This window comes from Falco rusticolus, chromosome 7 (genome assembly GCF_015220075.1).
Source record: "Falco rusticolus isolate bFalRus1 chromosome 7, bFalRus1.pri, whole genome shotgun sequence".
Taxonomy (NCBI): domain Eukaryota; kingdom Metazoa; phylum Chordata; class Aves; order Falconiformes; family Falconidae; genus Falco; species Falco rusticolus.
In genome coordinates, this window is record NC_051193.1 from 45,399,939 (window position 1) to 45,425,220 (window position 25,282).

At 49.6% G+C, this 25,282-nt stretch overlaps 1 protein-coding gene across 3 annotated transcripts in view; it reads right to left on the reverse strand.

The window, feature by feature from the left end:
• Positions 1-23,934, reverse strand: part of CD82 (CD82 molecule) — a 41,404-nt gene extending 17,470 nt beyond the window's left edge. The window contains exons 1-2 of one of the 3 annotated variants that reach the window (XM_037394110.1): positions 23,842-23,934; positions 3,405-3,486 (exon numbers count right to left, since the gene is read on the reverse strand). In XM_037394110.1, the coding sequence (XP_037250007.1) occupies positions 3,405-3,467 (63 nt within the window). In that variant the 5' untranslated portion in view covers positions 3,468-3,486; positions 23,842-23,934. Of the gene's footprint in view, positions 1-3,404; positions 3,487-23,492; positions 23,605-23,841 lie in introns of those variants that run through there. The other 2 variants (XM_037394107.1, XM_037394109.1) reach the window with 2 other exon arrangements.
• Between the last annotated feature and the right edge of the window lie 1,348 nt (positions 23,935-25,282).

The following is a 25,282-nucleotide window of genomic DNA, read 5'->3' on the forward strand; positions in this document are numbered from 1 at the left end:
CTCAGGAGTTTGCACAGCATAGCAAGGCTGCTTCTGCCACTGGCTTGGCTTCAGATCGTCCATAGAAGAAATCACATCTGCCTTCCATAGAACTTAAATTCCTCTGCTCTGCTGCTTTAAACTCCTGAATTGGGGGACAGATGTCTCCCCTTCACCCTGAGGGTGGAGATTTCGCTCCCGATTTCAGCAAGATCCCCTTCTGCACCCAAGCCAGAAGGATGCAGCTCCCTCAAGGCAGGGCCAGCAGCTTCCCACAGCAGAGCCCAGTGAAGAGGGGCACAGAAGAACTAAGCTGCAACGCAGCTGACCGACCTTTCTGGAAAGAGCAGCTAGGGGTCCCAGCTGTCCTCCCCCAGCACTGCCTTCCTTCACACTCAGACCGCATGAGGGCAACTTAAGCCTGGCACAACAGAACGGCTCAAACTCCAGACTTTGTTTTAGGTAGTCATCTTCTGCTTCATTTACAGAAGGGTCAGAAGTAGGACAGACAGTTATATATTCTAAACAAATAGTTTCTAAAGACTGTTGAACTTGTCTCACAGAACTGTTTTCCCTTCAAGGAGAAGCATCTGTTGTTGCCTGTGTCCACTACCCAAGAAAGTAGGGATGTAAGAGCTTAGTTTCTCTAATCAAAACTTAACACTCCAAGCTTATGGGTTTGGTATCTTTTGTAGCAAGTAGGCAAGCAGTCCAAATAACCTTATTCCCATTTGATCAAAGCAGGTCAAACCCTTCCCTAAAGTAAGGCTCCAAGACTGCAAAATACCAAGTCCCTGAACTACTTCAGCTACAGCAAGGGACCTTCTCACAGACCTCGACCTGTAGAGCAGTACTATTTCAATAACTAACTTCTAAAAGAGTCACTAGCATCTCTCTAAAGGCTTAATTCATCAGCTACAAGCAAGGCTGGAGATCATACTTCAGACAGCAAGGGCTGGCCTGCACAGGCTGCAATCACAGAAGCTCAGCTCAAGGTCCAGAGCAGACACAGAGCTCCACCATCAGCATTAACATTCACATTTATGCAAGCACTCTATTCAAAACTCAGCAGCTCTGGGAAACGAGGTATGCAAAACCTGCCCGTGCTGGGAACTCACAGCAACTCAACAGAAGCAGTTTCTCTGCTAGATTAATACTGATCTACCACATTCTATAAGCTCAAGAATTCCCAACACACACTCTCATTCAGACCTTGAACAACCATAACGGAAAAAGCTTCTCATATCAACTAATTCCTATGGAAGCAAGCGAGTAATGGATACCACCTTCCTCAACATCTGGCACATGCAAAACCCTGTCATCAGCTGAGACAGAAACACACTCAAAATCTTCAATCTGGAGAAGTATCAAGCTCCCCACCAGAGCACTGTGGCTTCAGCGACCTCACCTCCATGGAGCAGCCTGAGGGGAAGACAGCACCCGTGCTGCATCTGCATGGTGGGTTTCGCAAAGAGCTCATTAAAGCAGCTTCTCCCTTTTGATCAGCATAGACCTCCTCACAGCCCACCTTAAAACCCGTACTCTCCAGGCCCAGCTTCGTGCATCAGATCAGCCTTCCCCGAGAGGGGAAGATCTGCTGTACCAGAGGAGCTGGTTTGGCGCAGGGTGTGCACGGGACAAAGAACAGCTGCTTTCCATCACTTGCAACCCAGACAGGAGTGTTCAAGCCTCCCCAATACCTGCAGAGGGATTCAGTGCCTGCCATCCTCCCAGCCTTGTGAAATAAAGGAAGATGCTTTTCAGCACAGAGGTGGGTCAGTCCAACAAACAGCGCAGCAATCCCCACAGGCTGCCTGCCACTCATGCCTGGCTCAGCAGAGAGGGGAGAGGAGGGCAGCATGGAATATAGATGCCACAATGACCACTGATAGCATCCAGCAAAACCAGCAAGTGTTGTAAGGCAGGCCGTTGTCTTTCCCCTTTCCTCCCATGCTAGGCTGGCTTTCTTGAACTTTTTTTGTACAGAGATTAACTAATGAACTTGGACCTAGGCCTGGGGATAAAGGAAGACTAGACAGTGCCCAGGTACTGGGCTCCAGCAAGATTGTTAATGTTGTTAAGACATTAAGTCTTCAATTTGTTAAGACAAGTTAACACTGCCTTAACAAATGCAGCTCTGCTTGCCAGGGTAGGCCAGTTACTTTTTAAGCAGCATGTAACTTAGCACCTCTTCAAGAGAGAAGATAGCCTATATGCTAATGTCTTCAGAGGAGTCCTGCATTGGCAGGAGTCAGACCTGGACTCATCTGGATTTTTCCTATCCTTAAAGTGGACCGCATCATACTCTGAAAGATCCAGGGCACTTGAAAAAACTCTCCTCTTCCCTCCGTCCCAAAAATCTTCCCCATGGATGCTTTGAGCACCCCTGACTTTCAACTCATAGACCAGAACTAACTGCTCTTAGGATGGAAGCAAAAAGCAGAGAGGAAAGAGCCAGCAGAGTAAGCCAAGGGAAACCAGATCCAGATGTGCCTCAAGTTCAAGCCCATGTGCCAGCAGCACAGCCCAGTCATGCAGGAAGCAAGAGTGGAGCTGTGTGCAGGGACTGAGACTAGAAAGCGGTGTTCACCTTATGCTCCATTTCCCTCCCTGCCCTCCCAGCCTGCCCTTTTCTTCACCTTACACACCACACAAAGGGTAACAATATCAGACAGACTACCTTCTCGCTCATTTGTGGAAAGCTGAAAACTTACGCTTCCCTACTACACCATCCCATTGCAGGAGGGCAGCACCAACAGTACCATCACGGTCCACACAATGACACACAATACCTAAGCTTCACAAAAGGATGTGTGCAATAATGTATGCAGCCCTCCCAGACCCACTCTGATCCAAAAGGAGCTCACCTTTTGCTGAGCCTCACACGAACATAACTGCATCCAGTGGGCTGCCTCATTTCCCCACACAAGCCTGCCCCACTCTCCCCCACCTCCCAACTCCATTTCAATAGGGGAACTGGACTAATTCATCCTGTTAAAAATCAAAACCAGCCGTTGGGACTTGAACAAAATTCGAGTTACTCTTTGAAGCCTGCCCAGCCTATTTAGGAGGGCACTGCCATTACTTGGCAGGTTTTGTAGCTTTGCTACTCCAGATGTGGCAGAGAAAGCAGTTACTACTCTCCTTCCAGAAAGGACCCATAACTCCTGATTTCCTTTCCAACTGCAGGAAAGGAGCTGCGTGCATTGGAAACATCACGTGGGTACTGGGAGCAGAGCTGCTCAACATACCTGGGAGCCACAGAGCAGCTCTGACATCCCTCAGCTTCAGGGATTCTCTCCCTTCTCCCATAACTCTGGCAATTTTATTTAATGTACAAACTGGCCAACATCCAGAAAAAAACCTTTCCAGCTAATTTTAGTCCAGGCCTTCCTTTCTACTCTGCAGGTGCCCTCGATACTTACAAGGAACAGGAGATTGAAGAGGAAGAGGAAGTACTTGGTGACTTTTAGGCAGCCAGACCCCATCTTCTTTCACTTATGGGACCTAAGGGGAAAGCAGACAACCAGCTGTTAGTGATAGGTCCTCCAGGCAGTTTCAGAGCAACACCCTTCCCCTGTGCAGAGCTCTGGATCTCACAGCAGACGCACAGAAAGCACGTGATCCACAGACTACCCGCGTTGCCTATTCAGGGCAGCAAAACAGGACATCATCATCACTACACACAGCCACTGCTACCAAAACGTCCTTGAGAATGACAGAGGGCTATCAGCAATTACAGAAGGGGTTTAATCACAAATACACTACTAATTCCATCACTATTTATACAGACTTTGCATTAATAGTATCAACCAAAACACCAACTCTAGCTACCACTCCCAGCAGCAAAGAGGGATGCACTTATCTGAAGGAGCTCACAAGGCCAGTTCCCTCCCCCACAAAATCTCATTTCCTCGTGACCCCTAAGCAGCTGAAGGAACACTGAAGACCAAGGCCAAGGGGTCAATATAAAAGGCAGCATCAAATCAAGCTTCCTGTGCACAACTCAGCACCCGATGCTTTGATATGCATGATGATCAGTGAGTCTGCTCCACGGTTATGAGCTACCAATTCAGCTGCAAGATCAAGACAAGCAAGATTTCAACCAGTCCCAGTTTCCAAAGCTGTAGGAGCACTGATAAAACAGGATGCCGTTTTTTGTTGGTACCACCCACACAGACTACACACATCCATGGGGTGACTAGCAAGCAATACAGAGAGGGCAAGCAGCAAACTCCAGGGCAGGTCTTCACCACAGAGAAAAGGTACTTTACTGTATCTGAAGTTAACTCTGCTCAATTACCATGGCTGAAGCCTATGTAAAGCATGAGAAGAGATGACAAGGTTGCTCTTAACGCTGCAAATTAGGCAGTTTATCAGCAATGGATCCTCATTAGGTCTTTGTGCTGCAGGACCCGGGGAGTAAATAGATTTGTATTACTGTAGGCAACTTCAGTTCTCACTTGTCTGACAGCAAAGAGCTCAGAAGCAGACCAACCCCACTACTGGGAGTAAGTGTCCCCCTGCAGAAGCAGCACAGCTGGGTAACACATGAGGACTGGTGGGGGACAGCTCAGAAGTCAGCTTTCCTGCTTCTTCTTCCTCCCCCATGCTCAGTTACGTTTCCTGCAAGAAAGGACTTTTAAGTTCCTTAAAATTTGCTCTAGCAACCTCCTTGCTCAAAATAGACCATGCTGCTTTAAGAAGCAACAGCCAGAGGAAGAGAAATACTAGGCTGGGGTCACCAGTCCAGCCTGGGAAGAGCCAGCCCCAGACAGCAAGGTCAGCAGGGTTCCCTGCTGCCAGCCTGGGTATACTGAGTGTCACTGGAGCCCAGTATGTTCTTTTGTTTCAATCAAAGGCTTTTGCTTAATCCTATTAAATAATTAGGTTAACTCTGGAGCTAAACTGGTATGTGGGCCTTATTATAACTGGTTAGTCTTCCCACCAAGCAATGATCACCCTCCAACTACCAAGAGAGAGCACGAATATGAGTTCTGTGGTTGAAGACAGCACTGCTGTTTTACCTTCAAGGGATGCCATAGCTAGAGGCTGTGCTAAACCCACCACCACACAGTGCCTAAGCAAGACACTACTGAGATCGGAAAGCAGTACAGAAATACAATCTCAGCCAGCTGTGCTACAGGTCGATCTTAAAAATCCCATCTATATAGCAGTTATTGCACCTAAGGAGCTCTTACTGCAGAACCAGGTTAGCACCACTACACACTCATTTTCTTCAGTTCATTCCTCAGGTCAGAGTCCATAAAGTCAGCAGTACCCAGAAGCAGGTCCTTCAAATTAGCTGTGAAAAGCTCCGGTAATAGTCCTAGTCCGTACTTACACCAAATATCAAAGAGGCAGCATTCCCATTTCCAGTTCCCCCAGGCGCAGCCATCAGCTATGAGCTGGTTCTGTTCCAGCACAGATGCACTATACAACAGCTGCATCACTACCAACCTATGAAAAGCGAGTGAAGGCTCTCTGTTAGTAGATTCGTACCCTTGGTTAATGACAGCAAGTTTATTCAGTAAGCCTTGCTCATGTCAAAGCAACTCTCCTACTACAAATCATATGCCAGCTTGCTGTCACAGAACAGCTGTAACCCAAAGACTACTGCGCCCTGTAACAATATCTCAGAAAAGGGGCGAGTATTTGAGCAGGGAGAGCACAAACATAGCTTCCTTCAAACTGTACACTTTCCTCTGCAGGAGGAACATTCTCTCGGGCAGTTGATCCTGGCAAGCACCATCACCTAAGACTGCACTTGGAGAGGATAACTAAGACGTAAGTTTTCCCATCCAGCTGGCTTGCTTACTGGCTTCACCACGAACACATCTCCCCTTAATAGCATCACAAACTGGAGCCTGGCAGTCTAACTAGAACATTGAGACAGCCAGGTCCCTAGGCGATGATGAACGTCTGTTGTGGGGGATACAAGTGTTTTTCTGCTCTGCAACCTTGCCAAGAACTAAGCTAGATAATAACCTCCTGCACAAGGCACTGGACTTCTTACCTTAAGATGTCTGGTCCCAGGTGCAATCCTCCTTATTTTCAAGCTGGAGGGGTAACTCCCAGTACTTGCTGATCTGCTTCCTAGCACTAAGTAGTCCTGTGCTGCTTATTTCCAGTTCTGTCCACACCACTTTCATTTGCCAGGAAAACAGATATTTGCAGAGCTGTTAGGATCTTTACAATAGTTATCTAAGGTAATTAAGTAGTTAAACAAGTTGACAAGAGCTGGTGCGGAAGAGACATGCCTGAGGTGACAAGACTAAAAGATTGCTTTCAGGGCTCTTCTAGCTATGTCATAAAGGCATACCAACTTCAGTGTTTATTAAAAAAACACACAAACAAACAAACCAAAACCCAGCTGTGAATTACAGCATTATGCACTGTTCTCTTGCCACTGGGAGATAATACCTCTTTCCTAGCTCCTAGCCCTAAAGTAATTCAAAGTACTGTTTTCAAGCCAAAAAAGAACCAGGTTTTTAGGGTTCTGTTTGAGCTTTTAAGATACTTTAGGGCTCCACATGCTGAAACATCACAGATTTTCTAATTCTTCTGCTATCCTTAAGAAATTATAAGCTTCTGTTCACTACATTAATGAAACTCCTCAAAACCCTACCTTCTGGAATCACACAGTCACAAAACTAGCAGTACTGCCATACAGTTGAAGCAGCAACTCAACAAAAGTTGAGATGGGTCAGCTTTGGAAGCAGACAAGCTTGGAGTTATCACAACCAGGCATATTCATGGGTCACTCGGCAGCAAAGGGCTGGCTTAAGTACCAAGTCTTGCCAGTCAATGCTGCCTGTGAACAGTGGCAGTCAGAGCTGACCATCTGCCTTTTGAACTTGGTCAACACCTGAGACTTAACATCCTGCAGCAATGCACGTAAATTTTAATACATGAAGTTTGCAACTTTCAAATTCCACTAATTGTCCACAATTAATTGTGTTCTCCTTTTCCACTCCACCCCAACTGCTTCGTTCATTTGAAGCTTCCTCCCCAAGCAGCCACACACACTTTTCAGCAGTCCTGCCCCTACGCCTCCAAATTTTCCCTGTCATTCTCCAGACTGACGTCAGCTCTACAGTGGATTTCATGAGACCCTAGCGTCAACTTGAAGAGTGGCATTACTCGCAGCCTTTCACTTTCCATCCTGTACAGATACGCAGGATTATTTATACACATCACTCCATTTGCTGCTTTGAGGCACTACTACCATAAAAACTTGGTTGCCAGCATGGCCTGGTCAGCGTCTGTGTAGTTGATCCCTGGTCTTTCTTAGCCTGGCTTCAGCCCCAGGACCTGACGGAAGAACTAACTGCAGGAAGGCATCAGTTGATCCAGGGCCCCAGCGTGGACGAACAGGACAAGTCCATGCAGGCTAAACAGGCATCATGGGGTGGCTTGCTGCCCCCTCCACCACCTCCAACTCTCAGGCCTGTCGTTCTCCCAGTAACAGCAATGACTGAGAAACCAGTATGTGGAGCACAAAATCCAGGACAACTCAGTTTGAGAAGAGGCAGACAGAGGCCTGCTTTGTTAGTGACAGCAGGGGAGTCCCATCATGGTTCGGAGATTAACTTAGTTTTGTCGCAGGAGCCTGCAATGCTCTCAGCCCTCTTCTCACAAAAGATGACTGCAGTGATTGACAGGCAATACAGGGAGAGCAGAACACCTCTGCCTGCTGGCCCTGCCACGGGCTGGCGAGGTGGGGGGGAGAACACTTACGCACAGGTATTGCAACCACACCAGTCAAGGGGCAGAAAGGCTAAGTTAATTTTTAATTGCAATCCTGCTCTCTCGAATCATATCCTGTACTGCCTCTACCTAGCAAGCGCTGCATGTTTAGTGCTCACTGAAGTTTATGAAGCCTTGGCTCAGGCTAGCGTTGTACATGCCTGTGCCACGCAGCTTTGCCAGTAAGAGTAAGCCTTTCTCGGGAGCACCACCCTTGCTTTTGCAGTGCAAGTTTCTTCCAGACGAGCTCTAGGAGCTGAAGCACCTCAGCTGCCAAGTTACTGCACAGCACAAATAAGGGCTCATTTACAAGCACGGTGAAAGAGGAGGAGACAAGCAGGAACAACCTCAACACAAATCAGAGTAGATCAGTTGTGGAAATCACCATCTCAGTACATTATTAAAGTGCAAAGATCCCGCAAACCCTTGAGGACAGCACACACGCTACTGAGAGCGACAAGCTCTGAAGGTCAGCCCCAATACTTCAAGTAGAAGAGAGTTCACATTTCAGTGCATCTACACAGCCTGGAAGATGCTGTCCCTTCTCCCACAAACCCCTCCTTAAGGGAAGTAAATGATCAGTCACAAAGCAGCTGCAGGTTGTTCCTATGTACTTTGGCCAGTTGCTCCTCGCTACCACCCCTCAGACTCTAACCCCAGGGGATGTAAAACAAAAGCAGACTCTATAGGATGTGCTGCTGCTAGCTTTTACTAACTAGGCTAGGAAGAGGTCAAACCAACACCAGAACCGGTTTTCCCGTTGTGAGAGCAAGGGGAAGAGCAAACACTGTGGATGCCCTGTACTGCTGACATTCCAGCTCATTTCTGCTGTCCCTCCTGCCTGCCAAAGGAGAAACTTCCAACTTGACAGATGCAGAGATGCAGCAGTCAGCACTGCAAACCAAGGCTCTGCAGCATACCCTGAGGTTCCTGATCTTTCACATCTTGCATCTGATGTGGCAGGTGGGATCTTTGGATGAAAATTCAGCTAGTCCACTGAAGCAACCTCCAAAGCAGCCTCAACGGATCTGCTTCCTGACACAGCAGGCAAGCACCACCTTCCCCACGCCTACCCAAGCCTTACACATTGCAACAGGTTATTTCCCTCAAGATACTTATTACCAGGCTGGACTTTGAAAGTCTGTAAAGCTTTGCCTCATCTGGTTTCACCTCCCTTCTTTTCAGTGACCAAAGTTAGCTGAGCTCATTCGTAGACAGACTGACCATGAAGCTCAGGAGAAGGAGCTCCTGCTGATGTACTCAAGTTGCAGAACTGGCTCCCTGTCACCAAAGCAAATAGGACCTGCCCTAGGAGGGAATCGGCAAGCCCCTGCTTCCATAAAGATGTTTCTCTGCGTGCTAATTTGCATGAGGTTTTGAAGGCTAGTGTACCAACCCAGAAACCAGAACCTGATCAGCCATACGCCAGGCTAGAGACCCGCAGAGACCAACTGGGGATCAGAACTCACTAAATGGGCACTTCCCGTCCCAGCTCCAAGCCAGACGCCCGCACAAAGGGGAACGGGCAGCCCAGGAGGTCCCGATCTTTAATGGCAGGAGAGAAAACATCATCTTTCACAGGATTTTGAGCCCTTGTGCCACAAAGCCCACCTGCCAGGAATGCTTCCCTATCCACACACATGAAGAACAAGCACTTGGTAATCAGCAGGTGCCCTGATCACGAGTGATGAGACAGAACAGCTTCACACAACAGTGCCAGTTAATGAAACATGACAGAGTTACTAAGTCCCCTGCTAACCAGGTACAGCGCTGCCCTCAGGGCAGCAACTGCAAGTTAAAGCCATGTTAACGTAAAAAGAGTATCTTAAGGAGTTTGTGTTGTTGACGTTAATATTCAAAGGCCTTGGACTTCTAGTACAGCTGGGAAGTACATCTTGTCTCTGGCAAGCACATAACTGCAGAGTCAATGGAAAGACTCAGGTCTGAATTCACTGAACTTTTCTTTCAGCTTCACTGAGATAATACCAGCCGTGTAACGACCTTGAAAACATAAACAAGACCATGTTGGTCATAGAGATTTTCCAAACAGCATCTCTTCAAAAGTTACAATGGAGGGATTGAGGAAGAAGCTGGATCCTAAAAATTAAGGCTGCTAATTAGGGTTACCCTCTCAAATAGGCAACACTTGTGGATGCAGAGATTATTTATAGATACATATGTGTGTGTGTGTACGTGTTACCAATTCAGCTACAGTACCTTTCTGGAGGGAAGTGTCAGGGCAAGGTAGAAATCTTTATTTTTGCATAATACAAACTTCAGAAACAGAAGAGAAGAAAAGAAGGTACTTTGAACAGACACTCTTATCCCATCTACTCCAGAGACAATTGCTGCTCACCTGAAGTAGAAGCAATTGCCTTCAAGCTAGAGGAGATGGTTTGAGGGCTAAGCACAAAGTCAGAAAACAGCAGCATAGCTACATCAGCCTGCAAATTGCAGCACAATACTTGTCAACAAACGTTGATCTACCACTTAGGAGTACAGAGATGTACAGTGACACCCTAACATGAGCCTCTGCAAGACATTTGCAAGCTAGAGGCTCAAGCAGACACGCAGCTCCTGCACATTGGCTGTCCCTGGAGTAAGGGGAGCAGACTAAAGCAAGGCAACAGTTGGCTGCAAGTACTGCAGAAATACCACTGGAAAGACTAGATTTCTCAGGAAACTAGATGCGTTTGAGGAGACTCATCAACCCACACTGCAAAGGTAGATTTGTTCCTGGGGCACCCAGTAAGACATTAAGCTTTTCCATTTGACTTCTATAGTCGTGTACTGTGGTGTGAATAATAAGGAGCAGTGTCATGCAGCAAGACTCAAGATCAGAAAGCTCCCATAGGACTGTCTACAATGACAGAAGTTTTTCAGGATGTTTTACCACAGCAAGCACATGTTGCATGTTTTGTAAAAAGGAAACGTGTATTTTAGAAACGTACTTCTGATGCTCAAGAGGAAGTGATTAGATATTTATAAACCACTATCATACTGTTAAAAAGAAAACAACTCACAGTTAAGCATCAAAACAGCAGCACAAGTTTTAGAAGCATGTCTTGTCTCTCTATATTTGCAAGGGGTTCTTAAAATCTGATTGCACATCTGGACTTCACACTCGAAAGCTTGAAACCTTTTAAGTCTTCAGTCCCTACAACTGGCAAATCGAGAAAGTTCGTTGCTATTTTCAGTCCTCACACTTGCACAGCATGACAGTATTTGCAGGAGAGTAATTCTCCAATTTGAGCAAATCTTTCCATTCAGCAAGAGCAGAGATACAACTCTGCCAAAAAAACTGGAAAAAAACCCCAACCCAAAAACCCCACAATCTGTCCCAGAAGTCATTTGGTTCTTCTCTCCCCCGACAAAAAAAAAACCCAACAACAACTTACCAGAAATAGCAGACAGAAGAAAAAGCCAAAAGTACAGTTTAGACTCTTTGATTACCACGTATTAGAATGTTACTTGTGCAACAAACGCTGCAGGTAGGGTCCAGAGAGAAATCTCCATGCTGACTAAAACCAGTACACAGTGCAGTAAAAACGCATAGTTTTCACTAAACTGGTTGGGCAGCTCTGTCACTTGACTACATTGGCTCTTTAACGGCTCCAAAAATGAGACCAGCTCAGCTTTGTTTTCTGCACTTGAAGCTGTTAAGCTGCAAATTTAACCTCTGAAATGGATGCCCTCACCAGCTCCCCTGCCCGCAAGCGGCCCCTGTGTGTGTCAAAGGCAGTCCCCCACACTGGCTTGCCCCACACCTCCCCACAGAGAAGCAAAGCCCATGAGCAGGACCTGCACCCCAAAATGCAGCAGGGTAGCCAGCACAGACCAGCGGCACCCAGCTCACACTCGGGTAAGCTTCTCCCCAGCATGGCTCTGCAGCGGGCAGAGGATCCTACCAAGCATTTGCCATTGCCATCAGACTTAGCAGCCTGGAAATCCCCTGGCTCCTGAGCCTCCCTTCTCATGCAAGCACTGCCTCAGAGGTCAACAAATCACCTCTGAGGAGTTGCACAATATTGCCTCCAACGTCACTTGGCTTAGAGATTCCTTCCTGAGGCCCAGCAACCTTCCCACCCTGCCAAAGCACCCAAAAGCTACCACAGTCCAAGCAGGAAGAGAGCCTTAACACAGGCTTTTTTTTTTTTTTTTCTGTCTTAGATGGCACCAGAGATTGCCAGACTGAGGTAGGAATCAGGTAGTATAGCTGAATTTTTATCTTTTCTGCCTCCTCCTCCCATAAGATACTAGAGGTCAAGGTTAAGGACTTTCCTACTGTAAATTCCCTTTCAAAACAAACTGGGGTTTAGTTGCTTCCATTTTCTCAGATGCTAGGAAAGATAACTAGTCGGTGCTTAGATTCAGCACGCTCATAACGAACATGTTTCTGGGAAGTTACAGCATCTCCCTGAACTGGGAAAATAGTTTTTGTATTCTTTCTGGCTCTTTCCAGGAATTATCAAGGATATAGTAAAGGTACATCTGGAGTAGTTTTACCAAGGGCAGGAAGTTTTCCCCAGCTTAGTAGCTTAATAGCAATTAAACAAATACCCTCTCTCTCCACCTCCCTTCTGCCTGTTGAGCCTTGGGACTGCACCTCTTTTCTCCACAGACAGGTGGATGGGGCTGGGCAGAGCCTGGGCACCGGCACCCAGTGTGGGAAAGAAGCCAACTAGGCTTACCCAGCCATTCCCAGCAATAGCAGGCTCTCCAGTAGTTCACTCCGCAACTGAAGCCAAATGCTGCTAGAAGCCAAGTGCTAGAGATAGCCTACCCAAAAGAGCATAGGAGGACAAGCACCACCTCATGCTTCTCAGGCTAAGCCTCTGGAGAAGCTCAGACACCTTGCCAAGCTATCTGGGTGCCCACCAGAGCACTGAAGTCCCCTGCCACAGTGGGACCAGCCCACTGGAGAATAGAAATGTCTACCCAAGACCTCTCCCCTTGGGTCCATCCACATGATCTTACCTGGCAGAAAAGAAGTAAAACAACAACCACCAACCAACTAAAAAACCCACCAAACACCAAACCGAGACCTCCAGTTTGCCATTCCAAATTATTGTGAAGCTTTAGAATTAAGTGAGCTTTCTTGAACAACAGAAAGGACAGGCTATTAGTCTACTTTAACCATATCACATGCTTTGTATCAGATCCTTTGCCACTGGCAAGGCACTGATCTCAAGCAGCAAAGGTTTTAACCCCTTACCCCCACAGATCAAGCAGGGCTGGAAGACTACTGCAGACCCAGCATGACAGAGAAGTCACAGAATTTCTACTAGATCAGAAAAGTGCCTCAGCCCACAAAGGGATGCATCTTTTCGCCTGTTCACAGAAACAGTCCCTTTATTTGTGATCTCAGGAATCTTGTTTTTTGCCAAATACACTATTTGGCAATTGCAGCACCCTCACCATTCACTAGTTGACTGTATGCCTGTGGCTACTGAACCACTCCTGTTCCCCTGCTACTACATTGGCACTGTTAGATGTGATTCTAAAGCAGAAGACCACAGATCAGCAGCTGTAATAATCATCCCTCTTCAACAAGATCTGACCCACCATAACCACGGGCCCCCTACTCTACAATCTGAAGGACCCCATTGCAGGGCTGGCCATACCCAGAGTCAGAAATACAAGATTCCTGCAAGATTCTCACACAAAGTATCACGTGGTCTCTCCCAGACACACATACGGGGAGGACAGCAAGGAAAGCAACTCAGCAAACCCATTTGCTACAAGTAGACGGGAACAGCTAAGCCAGGGATCTCCAAACTCAACAGTTCAGAGCCATTTGTGCAACAGCGGTGCCGCAGCCACAAAAGGTTACTGCTGGACCCAGTGTCTGCACTCACTGCCCTCTGCCCTAGGAGAAGCTTTACCTCCCATCAGACCATCCCAGGGTCACACAAGATCCCACACCCCACCAGAACCTGATCTGCCTGCCAGCAAAATGAGCATGCTTCACAGACAGTCTCAGGACTTACATTTCACAACATCCTGAGTTTCACGCCATGGTTACCACTACCAGAGGGCATGAATGAAAAGAAAAAAAGCCAGAACTATAAAAAGCTTTGGAGGAAGGGACTATCTCAAACAGCCCTTCCTTCCAAAATGATGACTTAGAGAGGGCAGGGGGTCAAGAAAAGCCCTTAAGTACAAGGGAATGACTGAAAACATGTGTGCTCATTCCCTTTACTCAAAAATATCCACCTGCAACCACATTTTCCCCCTCCAGTATCAATGTAACACAGATAGTTTCACATTTTTAACTGGCAGCACCTGGCCACAACAGCCAACCCCCTCACTGGTCTGATCACTCTGAGGACACAGCTCAGAAGCAGTTTCATGCTTTACCCTGGAGAGCTGGTGCCACCAGGGGCTGCTGTACAGTCTGACTACAGCAGCATCGTCTAGCACCTTTTCCTTCCACCTTTGCAGAGCAGTCTCCTCACTCCAAGCTCTTCCTACAGGAGAAAGAAAGTGGAAACGAAAGCTGCATTATACAGCAGTAAAGGGCAGCACTGTGAGGAGCAATAATAACACAGCACAAGCTGTTACAGAAGCTGCAGTGAAGCCACTTTGTTCCCAGCCTAAGCATTCCAGGAAGTGAAATGCCACAATAAGAAATCTCAGCAAAGCTGGAAAATAAAGGGGAACTCTGGAAAACACTTAGCCAACTGGAAGACATGCTCAAAATCTTTTGGTTTCCCTTCTATGAAGATGGTCCTGGAGGCCAAGGCAGACCACAATTCACACAGGTGTTTTGCTAGCCACATTACTAGTCAGGTAATCCCAGCATACTTAATTGAAGCAATGAGAGAACATTACTCAATTACAGACCTGCCACCTGCAGTTAAGAACAACTCTCCACCAAACACCACCCAAAAAAAGGAAAATAATTAATCCATCCTTCCAAGCACTACATGCGTAGGTTATGGACAGGGCTGCTTCAAGCCAAGTGGAACAGACATATGGGATAAGTTCCCCAAGAGTTTGGCAGTTAAAATAGACAGCAAGACTTTGAAAAGCTAGGTCTGTTTTGGGAAAAGGAGGAGCCTCCTTGGAGTCTGCAAGCCTACACAGTGGTTTCTAGAGTGGTCTGGAAAATGGGTTCAGCTGAACCTGAACCAAGAGACACTGGGTGGCCTTTCTACTTTCTTGAAAAGGTCTCCTTTTCTAAATTTAGAGCACAAATTTTCAGGAGACTATTTGACTATTTGATGGAGCAATGCTAGAAGAATCAGATTGGGGAAAAAAAAAAGTAATTCAGAGGTATTTACTTTAAAAATAATGAAATTTTATTCAGAATAACTGATTTACAAATATCAGAAAACCCTTAATGCAGAGACAAATGCTCCCATTTTGGGGGGGTGAGGAAAGTGAGGCTGTTTCATCCTTAATCAGTAAATCATAACTGAGGCTATGATTACTTTTTAATAGGGTTGCAGACACTTATTTTTTCTTACTTGCCTCTGTCCCACCACGTTGTGCTCTTTCCCCCACAGCCTGCTTCCCAGGGACCGTTTCTACTTAACATCAGTTCCACAATTTTCAATCAAGCCAAACTTGCTAATGACATCAAATTACAGCAAGGGGTCTCATGCATGCTACCTGGGCAGGTTACAGCTGTGACACGAGGATCCCTCTGCCCCCAAGATACACACGCATCCCTGGATAGCACAGCAGCTTGAAATCCAGCCCAGCAGAGCCCCATTACCTGCTCTTCCTCTGACAGGAGGGTGCCAGCAGGAAAACCACCCACCACAGGGTGCTGGGACTCTCCACTGAGACCCTGGGCACAGGAGTAACCATGAGACAGCACCGCAGTAACACGGCCACTGACCTGGCCTCAGCTCACAGGCCACTGCACAGGCTCTTCCTCCTGACAGCAAACACCCTGCAGCAAAGGCTGTCTCTATTCCATGCAAACAGGGACCAACTGTTTAGGTTCCCATGGGACAACACCGGGTGCGTGGCCATTTATTTGTATACATGCTGGTAGGTCTTGCTCATAGCTGACAGCTGTGCTAGGAAGAGGTTTCCCATCTGCCTGAAGCTACGCAAAGCAGGAACTTACTGATTTAACACAGGATCAAGTCTAAACTACTGCCATGACAGCCTGTGAAGCTGCAATATGATGGATTGGGAATGAATGCAGAAACAACCAGGCTTTGTAACCACCAGCAGGACTGCAGCATCACATCAAAGGAGCTGTTGAGGTCTTGGACTCTGGCATTAAAGCAGTTTGGTGTTCCTTGAAATAGCCCTCCCTTGAAAAAGCCTCTTCTGCTGAGGCAGCAACCAGTTTGATGCTGAAGCTGTATTATCAAAAGCTGCAACAGCATTTTGGTCACCTCAGTTTCGTTCAGGAAGCTGCCAGTCACACCACCTCCCCCAGGGAGCAGGGGCGAGAGGAAACTCTGACCTGTTGGGTCCCATCACATCAGGCAAGAGAGACGACCACGGGCATCACCTCCCACCCCTCAGGAGCAAACACAACTGCCCCACTTCAGCTGCACTCAGACAAGGTGCTACCACTCTCAGAGGATCGCGTGGGAGGGATCTGCCGAGCTCTGTACACAGGGAGCAGCCAACTCTTGCAGAAAGTCCCACAGAGGGGCTGGAACTCACTTGCAAGGCTGACCTGCCCCACAGGGCTTCACTCCCCCTCACCACCAGCCACCAGGGACCTCTGTTGTACCCACAGCCTTCCCACTGCTGCTCCTGCACAGCATCCCCAGGGAGGTGCAGCAGACTCCTTCGGAGCAGGAAAAGGGCTGTCCCTTCACCCTATTTCACATGGCTCACCAGGGCTTCACCACACAGCTGTGGTCAAGCACTGTCCTGCACAGCAGCTGCCAAGCAGAAGTCTTCTCTAATTAAAAGAGCTTCCTTCAGGAAGAGGCAGATTTACTGCACAACTCAGAGGGCTCTTTAGTTATTCCATGTGCAGTGTCTCTGCAAACCTGCATAAGAAAGGGACCTGAATGCAAAGAGCAGCCCAGAAGCTTCTTAGACTGTTGGGAAAGTACATCCAGGCAGGTTCACCCCCTCCCCGCCCCACAAGAGACTTCAGAGATGAGCATAATTAGAACTGCTGCCTGCATTTTAAGGCCCAGTTTCTTCAAGCATCCAGCATAAATGCTGGAAAGTAGTTCCTGTCACTGCTTGGTCAGTGCAAAATTCAAGGCAACAGCAGCGGGGAAACAGCCATGCTAACCTAAGGTCAGCAGCCTCCTCAGCCCGAGTCCAGCACAGTATTCTGGATCCATCTTCTGTATGAGCAGGGAGCCTAGCTCCACGTTTACAAGACATGGAAAAACCGGAGCAAGGGGACAGGAGACAGAGTTAACTTAGTAAAGCACACTGGGAAGTTGAGGACTTTCCAGCAGCCACTCCAGACTGACTCAGCAGCAGCAGCAGCTCCAGTCCTCACTGACACACACAGCAGACACATGACCAGATCCACAGCTGTAAAGAGGGTGCTTTGATTGCGCCACACCACCAGCATGAAACAATGTAGAATTATAACTGCAATACTAGAGATGGTGTCCTAGCCACACCAGACAGAATAGAATCCTTTTACATGAAGAGAACTCTACAAATCATTTGATTACAAGCAGAAAGGAGAGAAGCTGTCTGCATGGTGCCTTCCAAAATCAGGCATGTTAGCTCTGGGGACCAAAGTCCAAAAAAATCCCACTTGATACTGACACCTCTCTTCAGAATTCAGATACAGAACCTCTCTTCAATTTCTGTCCACATGTATTACAAGTAATTTTCAGTAAGCCATTTGCAGGATCAAGGAGAAATCTGAAAGAAACCAAGTAGGGAGGGAGTAAGACATTCTCCACACAGATACTTTTGCCTCTAAGACTAGAGCACCTAGTCACTGAAATGCCATGAAAAGGTACAGACACTTCCCTGAAAAGGTCTAACTAGAGCACAAGCCATTTTGTGCAATAATAGAGCTCCTCTATTTAATTTAGACTTCACAATTGGTTCCCAACAAAACTGCTAATCATCTATCACAGGAGACATGCCAGCTCCAGGTGTTTAGGATTTGCATATTCTTACATTATGGGATGATGGCAGCAGCCCTTGCAGTCCTACTCAGTGCCAAGATATTACTTCCACACCTGCCTCGTGTGCTGCTCCTGAAGCCCTGCACAGGCTGTTAATTCCACAGCACCCGGATACAGAAAACATCTAGAGGCAACTCACTCAAACCTGTATCAGCCCAGTACACCAACCCAAGCAAAATCAGGGTCCTGCAGTGGGCTGCTTTTAAAACTAAATGGACAGTTTGCTGCATGAAGCCTCTCCTGTAGAAGCAGGAGCTGAGGGCACTGAGGTCTCATGTTGTCCCTCAGCCCCATCCTATCGAGGGCACTGAAATCTCACGGATCAGAGAGGCAGTGGCCAAAGGAAGGTGCTGGTGGAGGACACTGCCACATCCAGTCACAATAAACCATTCTCTACGGCAGCTCTGGGAAACAGCCTCCTCTACCTTACAGCAAGTTTGGCCCCTCTGCACAAATCCCTGCAAGCTAGTTCGTCTCCTTCCCCTTTCCCAAACTGCCTCCACGGCAATGGATGCAGAGCACCAGCAGAAGGGACCAAAGGCAGTCCAGAGTCCAGCTGTGAGAAGGTCAGCTCATCTCAAGGTGCATGGCTGCAGTTCTGACAGCTCAGCCCTTCCTTTGCTTGTGTACAAGACCTCTCTCTAACTGAAGCAGATTTATTTTTGCCTACAAGGGGGATTCTCCATTATATAACTTCAAATCTCTGGGCTACTAGATATCTGAACATACATTGCTCATCCCAGGTCAGCATTTCTCCAGTACACATGGCCACAGGATTATCATCATACCGGAAGAGATCAGTGATCTGCTTACAGCTCAGCAACAATACTGCAGTAAAGGGTAAAGCACCTTCACGATACATCTGTTTGCTCAAGGCTGTGCTGCAGAGAAACTAAAGCAGCAGCCCAGCAGCATCCTTAACAAATGCCACCAGCCCTTTGCCCACGTGCAAGGCTCCTGGTGGCACAGGAGAGCTGCCCTTCCCAGCTCCTTAAAGACAGACGGGCCACTTACCTCAGCAGCAAGTTTCAGCAATTAGGTATATGCACCGCACTTTGTTTTGACTTGCTTTTAAATGGTGATGTCCCAGTTCTGAAGCTCCATCAAGGACATAAAAGAACTAGAGCAGTCAGCCCATGCACGTGCCTCTTCCCACAGGAGAAAACCTGCCTTCCGCTTAGTCTCCCTCCCTTTCTCCCTTGTATTTACTCTGGATGAGCCCCGAACCACCCAGCTTCCCTGGCCCTGCTGTGTCTAAGGGCACACACTTGGGTACTGAGCCAGCAGACCCCAATTCCTCTCCCCATGCTAACAGGCTACTGTTTTATTCCCTTTTTCTGCTGCCATCTACCAGGCAGTCCCTTTCGCAGGGCTGCCCACAGTAACACCTCATCTTTCTTCCAGAAAATTAGCTCGCTCTGAATCTGTCAGCACATGCAGGCAATGATATAGGCAATCTCCAGCATGCAGTTCCTCCTGCTTCACTTATCACCCCATCTAGCTTCAAGTCAGCCATTAACTGCTTCAGTGTTTCCAAGCCCTGATAGCCCAGGCAGCTTTCAGCAAACAGGCTCTGCCACAGCTGACCAACCATCAAGAAACTGCTAGCACTGGCTGTGGCTCCCGTATTATTCCTTTTACCACGCCAAGAAAGTCTGTAATGTTTAGCCTTTCCTCCACTTCATTCCCTCTTTAAGAACACAGACAAGCCAGGAAGAGACGGAGGTGGTTAGGTAACGATTGCAGCTCATTACGTGGCTCCTAAAAGGAAGGTGGCTCACACGGCCATCCCTTCACACATGTGTCATTAATTATTTGCCTGTAGAAAGCTCTGATTACACATTCCTCCAACAGAAGCATCAGTACAAGAGCACAGTTTATTTCTTAGCCCTTCAAAGCTGACAGCTGTGGGGTGGGGGGCAAGGCTACTGGGCCCAGCTCATCCTTTGCTGTACAGAAGGACTCCAGATCCCAGGATGTCATGATCCATTCCACAAACGATGGCAGGGAAGAAAGGAATGCAGGCGTGGTGCTCCTGTCTTAGAGGTGAAGCTATGACACTCCATAGTGAGGGCCTGAGTTCCTAGCAATAAGAAGTTAGTTTTGATGCACATGAGGCTTTTTTAGAGAGGAAACTGAGGAATAAGCACAAGAACTGGGAGTGTGTCCAGAGAAGGGCAATGAAGCTGGTGAAGGGTCTAGAGAACAAGTCTGATGAGTAGCAGCTGAGGGAACTGGGGTCATTTAGTGTAGAGGAGACTCAGATGGGTCCTTTTTGCTCTCTACAGCTCCCTGACAGGAGGCTGTAGGCAGCGGGGGCAGGTCTTTTCTCCCAAGTGACAACCAACAGGACAAGAACAAACAGCCTCAAGTTGTGCCAAGGGAAGTTCAGATTGGATATTAGGAAAAGTTTCTTCACTGAAAGGGTGGTCAAGCATTGGAACAGGCTGCCCAGGGAGGTGGCAGAATCACTGTCCCTGGAGGTATTAAAAAAAACCATGTAGGTGCTTAGGGACAGGGTTTAGTGATGGACTTGGCAATCCTGGGTTAACGGTTGGACTTGATGATCTTGAAGGTCTTGTCCAACCTAAATGACTCTATGATAACTGAAGCGCTGATCACCCCTTGTTGCACAGACCCACTGGAAATATTGTCACCTCCTCCAGCATTTTAAGCCACTCAACTGTAGCCTGAGCCCTGCTAGACCCACAGCAGCACCTCCCACTCACCAGCGAGCAGAAACAGAAAGGAGACCAGGAAGAAAGTGGCTGCCACGCCACAGGCACCATGGAAGTAGAGCGATAACTACCACTTTGGATAGCACAGGGCATGGTCCCCCTCCCAGCATCACCCTGGCTTTCCAGCAACAGATCCTATGCAACCAGTGCCCAAGGTCCTTGTGGCAGCACCTTTTGCCTTGGCTGTACACTTCCAACTGTAACAGTGCCAGCGGCCATCAAGAACCACAGCCATGGTTTGAGCTGGAAAGTTTCGCAGGGCCTGTGATTACCAGAGGTCTGCAAAACTCCCACCTGCACCTCTCAAATTTAAACATCTACTGGATGAATGCCTGCAGTCCTGGATGGTCCCCTGCTGCCTCACAGCTGTGACGCAAGGACCCAGAGGTACAGAAGAGGGAAAAATCCCTTCCTCAGCTACAGTCTGATGAGGAATTTCATACAACCCACAGCCTTCACTTCATGGAGTTTGAAACAGAGTGGCTTGCGTAGCAGGGGCAGGAAACTTCCACAGAGCTATGGGAAGGCCTTGTTAGAGCATCTCCTGCACCCACTTACAGTTGTAGGTCACACTACACCTGCCTGACGCCAAGAACTAAAATAGAGACAGTAGCAAGAACGAAGAGAGTCCAGATGAGCCACATCATTAAAGCCATTCAATCCTCTTAAGGGAGGAGCTTCCACACAGCAGGACAGAGATTGCCCACAGGGACAGCTTTCTCCAGGCACCGAGCTTGAGTCTTGCTCTATTTCTGCTGCACGCAGGTAAGAAACTGAGTGAATGCTGCAAGACTTCACCCAGCCACTGCTGCTACTCAGCACAGGGACAAGGATGCCATCCCAGCAGTCCCCAGAGCCCCTGGCAAAGGCAGAGAAGCTAAGGCCAAGAGGGGTTCAGGCCCTGAGAGGCTCCACCAAGAGAAGCTATTTTAGAAGCAAGACCCTTCTATGAAAGGGGTGTTAAATGAAAGGATGTTAGGAGTAAGGGGAGGCTATTCACCTCCCTGAGCCACTCCAGATCCATACACAGGCTTGCAGTGCAGTTGGCAAAGGTCCTTTTCACCCATGTGGCAGCCCAACATGAGCAAGCACCCACGGACATTTTTTTTTAAAATAAGCACAACTGTAAGTGTGGGAGTTTTTGCTCCAGCCAAAGGACCAGAAACAAACATAAGTGTTAAAAACCACCCCACTTTGGCAGCCACAAAGAGGTCCTATGATGGGACACTGGCAGGACTGCTGCCAACCAGTGCAGTGACACCGCAGAACAGGTCAGCAACCACACCACCAGTGCCCTTCTCCCCACTTAGTGCTCATGAAGTATTTAGTAAGATCTGAGTAATTTGTCATTTTTACAGCTCATCACACACTTATCTTGACACCAGCATACAGCAGCACACTGTGGAGACTGCTCCTCTCATTAGACACCTCCCTCCAGATTTTCTGAGCAGTGTTTCTACACTTTGAACCTTGTGGTCCACCAAAAGGATCCTAGCCACACACTTCTGCTCAATGGTTCTCATGCAGCAAGCAAGCTTCACAGCAGCAGGCTCACACCTTGGGCTTTGATGAAATTCTTCTCAAGCCCAAGGTGCCTGAGAAAGTTAAAAAAAAAAAAAAAAAAGCACCTTATGTAGAGAGGAAGTATCACTGATGGCAGATTTCCAGACAGCACTCTCCAGCTGTACGCCCTTGCTTGCACAGAGGCACACGGGTGTTTTCAGAAGCTACACATCAAGAGGCCTCACTAGTGCTGGGGTGCATCCTATCCCCGCAAATCCCTACTGGCAGCAGCAGCACAAACATCACCAAGAGCTGCTCTTCTCCCCAGCCGCCAGCTCCAAGAGTACTGCAGCAGGACACTGTCCCTCCCTTGCACAGCCAGTAAAGTTTCAAGCTCTCATCTCATGCACGAGATGGAAATGCTAGAGCTGCTCCAAGACACAGGAGCACTTCATCCTGAACTAGCTTTACAGTTTACTGAAGCCAGCGTTTGGATTCCAGAACGGTTGTGTTTCTCCCGTCATGTGTTTGGGGTTTTTTGTTGTTGTTGTTTTTGTTTGGGGGTATTTTTGTACCGAGTGCTCCATTTTACGGTAAAGCATAGACAGCAGCCCTTGAACGCTCTGGGGTAGAAACGGCATGCCTGGGTTGTAACAAGCCACTATCCCCGTATGGACAGACACATCAACAGTCACACTGCAAGGCAATTCGCAGCCAACACCTCCCCAGCTGTTGCAACGCAAGCGCTACCTAACTCCTCACTGAGATTTTACAGGGCAGGGTCGGGGGAGGCACAGCAGGCTGGGCCAGTACCAGATTTCCATAATGCTATTAGGGGTAAGATTGCTACGGAGGCATCTAATCTGCGTCTCAGAAACCCATCACGACAGAGTCCCACTGGGGAGCGCCGCAAGGCCCAGCCCCACGGGCGGCAGCCGAGGCAGGCTCAGGCTGCCGACACCGCTGCACCGCGGCCACCCGCCGCCAGCTCCGCCGCACCTGGCGATGCCCACCCCGGCCCCGCACCAGCCACGCAGGAGGCTCAGACCCACCCGGCCGCTTCAGCCTGCGCGGACACACACGCGTGAGCCGCAGGCAACCGGGCCCGGCCCCCGAGGGGCTCCCCGCGGCCCTCGCACAACCACCCGCCGGCAGCGGCGCGGGGGCTCCCCGGGCAGCCGGAGCGCTGCCTGCCCGGCCCCCCCGGCACGGCACGGCGCTCCTCGCGGCGGGGGCTCCCGCCCCGCCGGGCCCGGGCAAGGTGCTCCCCGGCGGCCAGCGCCCCGCAGAAACCCCCGGGAAGTTCCCGCCGGGCCCGGCCCCCCGCCTCGCACGGCCGCGACCCCCGGGCCGACGGGCCCGAGGCCGCCGGGCCCAGCAGAGGGATCCGCGTCCCTCGCCCCCACGGCGAGGGCGGCCGCGGCACACCTACCTACCTGCGGGGCTCAGCCCAGCGCCGCGCTCCCTGCCCGCGCCGATGTGGCCCTGGCTCTGCTCCCGGCCCCGCGGGGCGGAGCCGGCGGCTGCGCTGAGCCGGCCCCGGGGCGGGCCGCTGCCCCCCGCCCCAGCCCGGCCCCCGCGGGGGAGGCGGCGGCGCCTCGCTCGGCCGGGCCCGGGCCCGGCTGCCTGCCTGCGGGGCGGCGCGGGGCCCCGCACGGCGCCTGGCGGCTGCCCGCTGCCCTGCTGCCAGCCCCTCGCTCGGCCCGACGTCCCGTTTATGCTCGTTTCTCGAACCAAGTAACACGTTCCGCCAGAGCTCGGCGCCCGTCGGCCCCTCTCACCTGTCAGGCCTCGGCCGCTGCCTCATGCCGTCCAGCCGCGGCGGCTTCGCCTTCCTCGGCTCTCGCGGTCCCGGGCGCTGCCCCGCGGGCGGTAGCCCCGGCTTGCTGTGCTGTGCCCCCACCCGCCTGCGCCAGGCTGTCCCTCACGGCCCGGCGCTGCCCACCCGCACGTCTAAGGCCGCTCGCGGCTTGTCTGCTCCTGCAAGATGTGCGCCGTGGCTCTCCGCCAAGCGACAGCCAGCATGATAACCCGCTCAAAGATTTTTTTCCCAACACGCAGTTTTGCTGCCCTAGTGAACATCGGCGCGGCTGCTGCATTGTTCCCCACCCAAACCCCGTTAAGCTCTTGTTTGCCCCAGTGACCGCAGCGACGTGACGGCAGCGAGGTGCTCGAAGGCTGCGGCTGCCGTTCACTCTGCTGACGGGGGTCATTGCATTGTTCCCGCGGGCTTCCCCGCTCTGTTCAGCGTACCCGCTTGCGCGCTGCCAGTGCCGGCGCTTTATTCTTGGCATGTGGCACAAACAGCCCGGTGGGATCCTGCCTCTTCTCTCCTGGCAGGACAGAAATAAAAATGACAGCCATAAGGCAATCTAATAGTAACAATAATGCGATCCTCTTCAAATCCTCAAATCAAAGCCACTAAAACCAAACCAGACAGGGCAATTCTAGAATGAGTGAAGCTCAGGAGGTCCCTCACCCTTCTGAGGGGCAGCATTCCTCCCTCTCACGGTTTCTGCTGTCCTGGCAGGAGGAGGAACAGCAAGCTTTGCAGCTCAAGGCCCCAGTCCTTGGTCCTGGGGGCAGCAAAACCCAGTTTGGCCTTTGTACTGAGACAGGTGTGCAACGGCCACCTTACTCTGTCTTTGTAAGATGCCTCTCCATCATCTTTCTGTGCCTGCGGGGTGATTCCTCACTATGCACCAGACTTTGAATAAAAGAATTTTAAAGGTCCTCTTCTGTGCTATGCTTTATTCATTGCATTCACCTGAGTTTAATTCTTGCATTTAGAACCTCATCCACTCTGAACCTCTCCCTGCAGCTCCCATTCTCTTCCTCTGGTACCAGGACGAAATACACCCCTCTCCCTTCAGCAGCCTTCCCACTAGCCTGTATACCATCCTGCAGACATCTTACATTGGTGGCAGGATGAGCATACGATCATGTAATAGGCAAACACGGGCCAGCCACCTAACAGGTCCTCCTTCATGCATCTTGGATAGTGTGGGACAGGAGGGGGCTGGCTGCCCAAGGAGAGCAAGTGCCACTCACTGAGCACCACAGCCATTGCGTGCAGCACCCTGGGCTGCCTGTCCTCCTCCATGCCACCAGCACGGAAATGCAGGCTCCTCAGCTGCAGCTGGTGTGTGGGCTGGGCCAGGGAGAGGAGGGTGAAGTGCAGGTGCTGAAGCGGAGCTGGGACGGTAAGGTGGAAGTGAGATG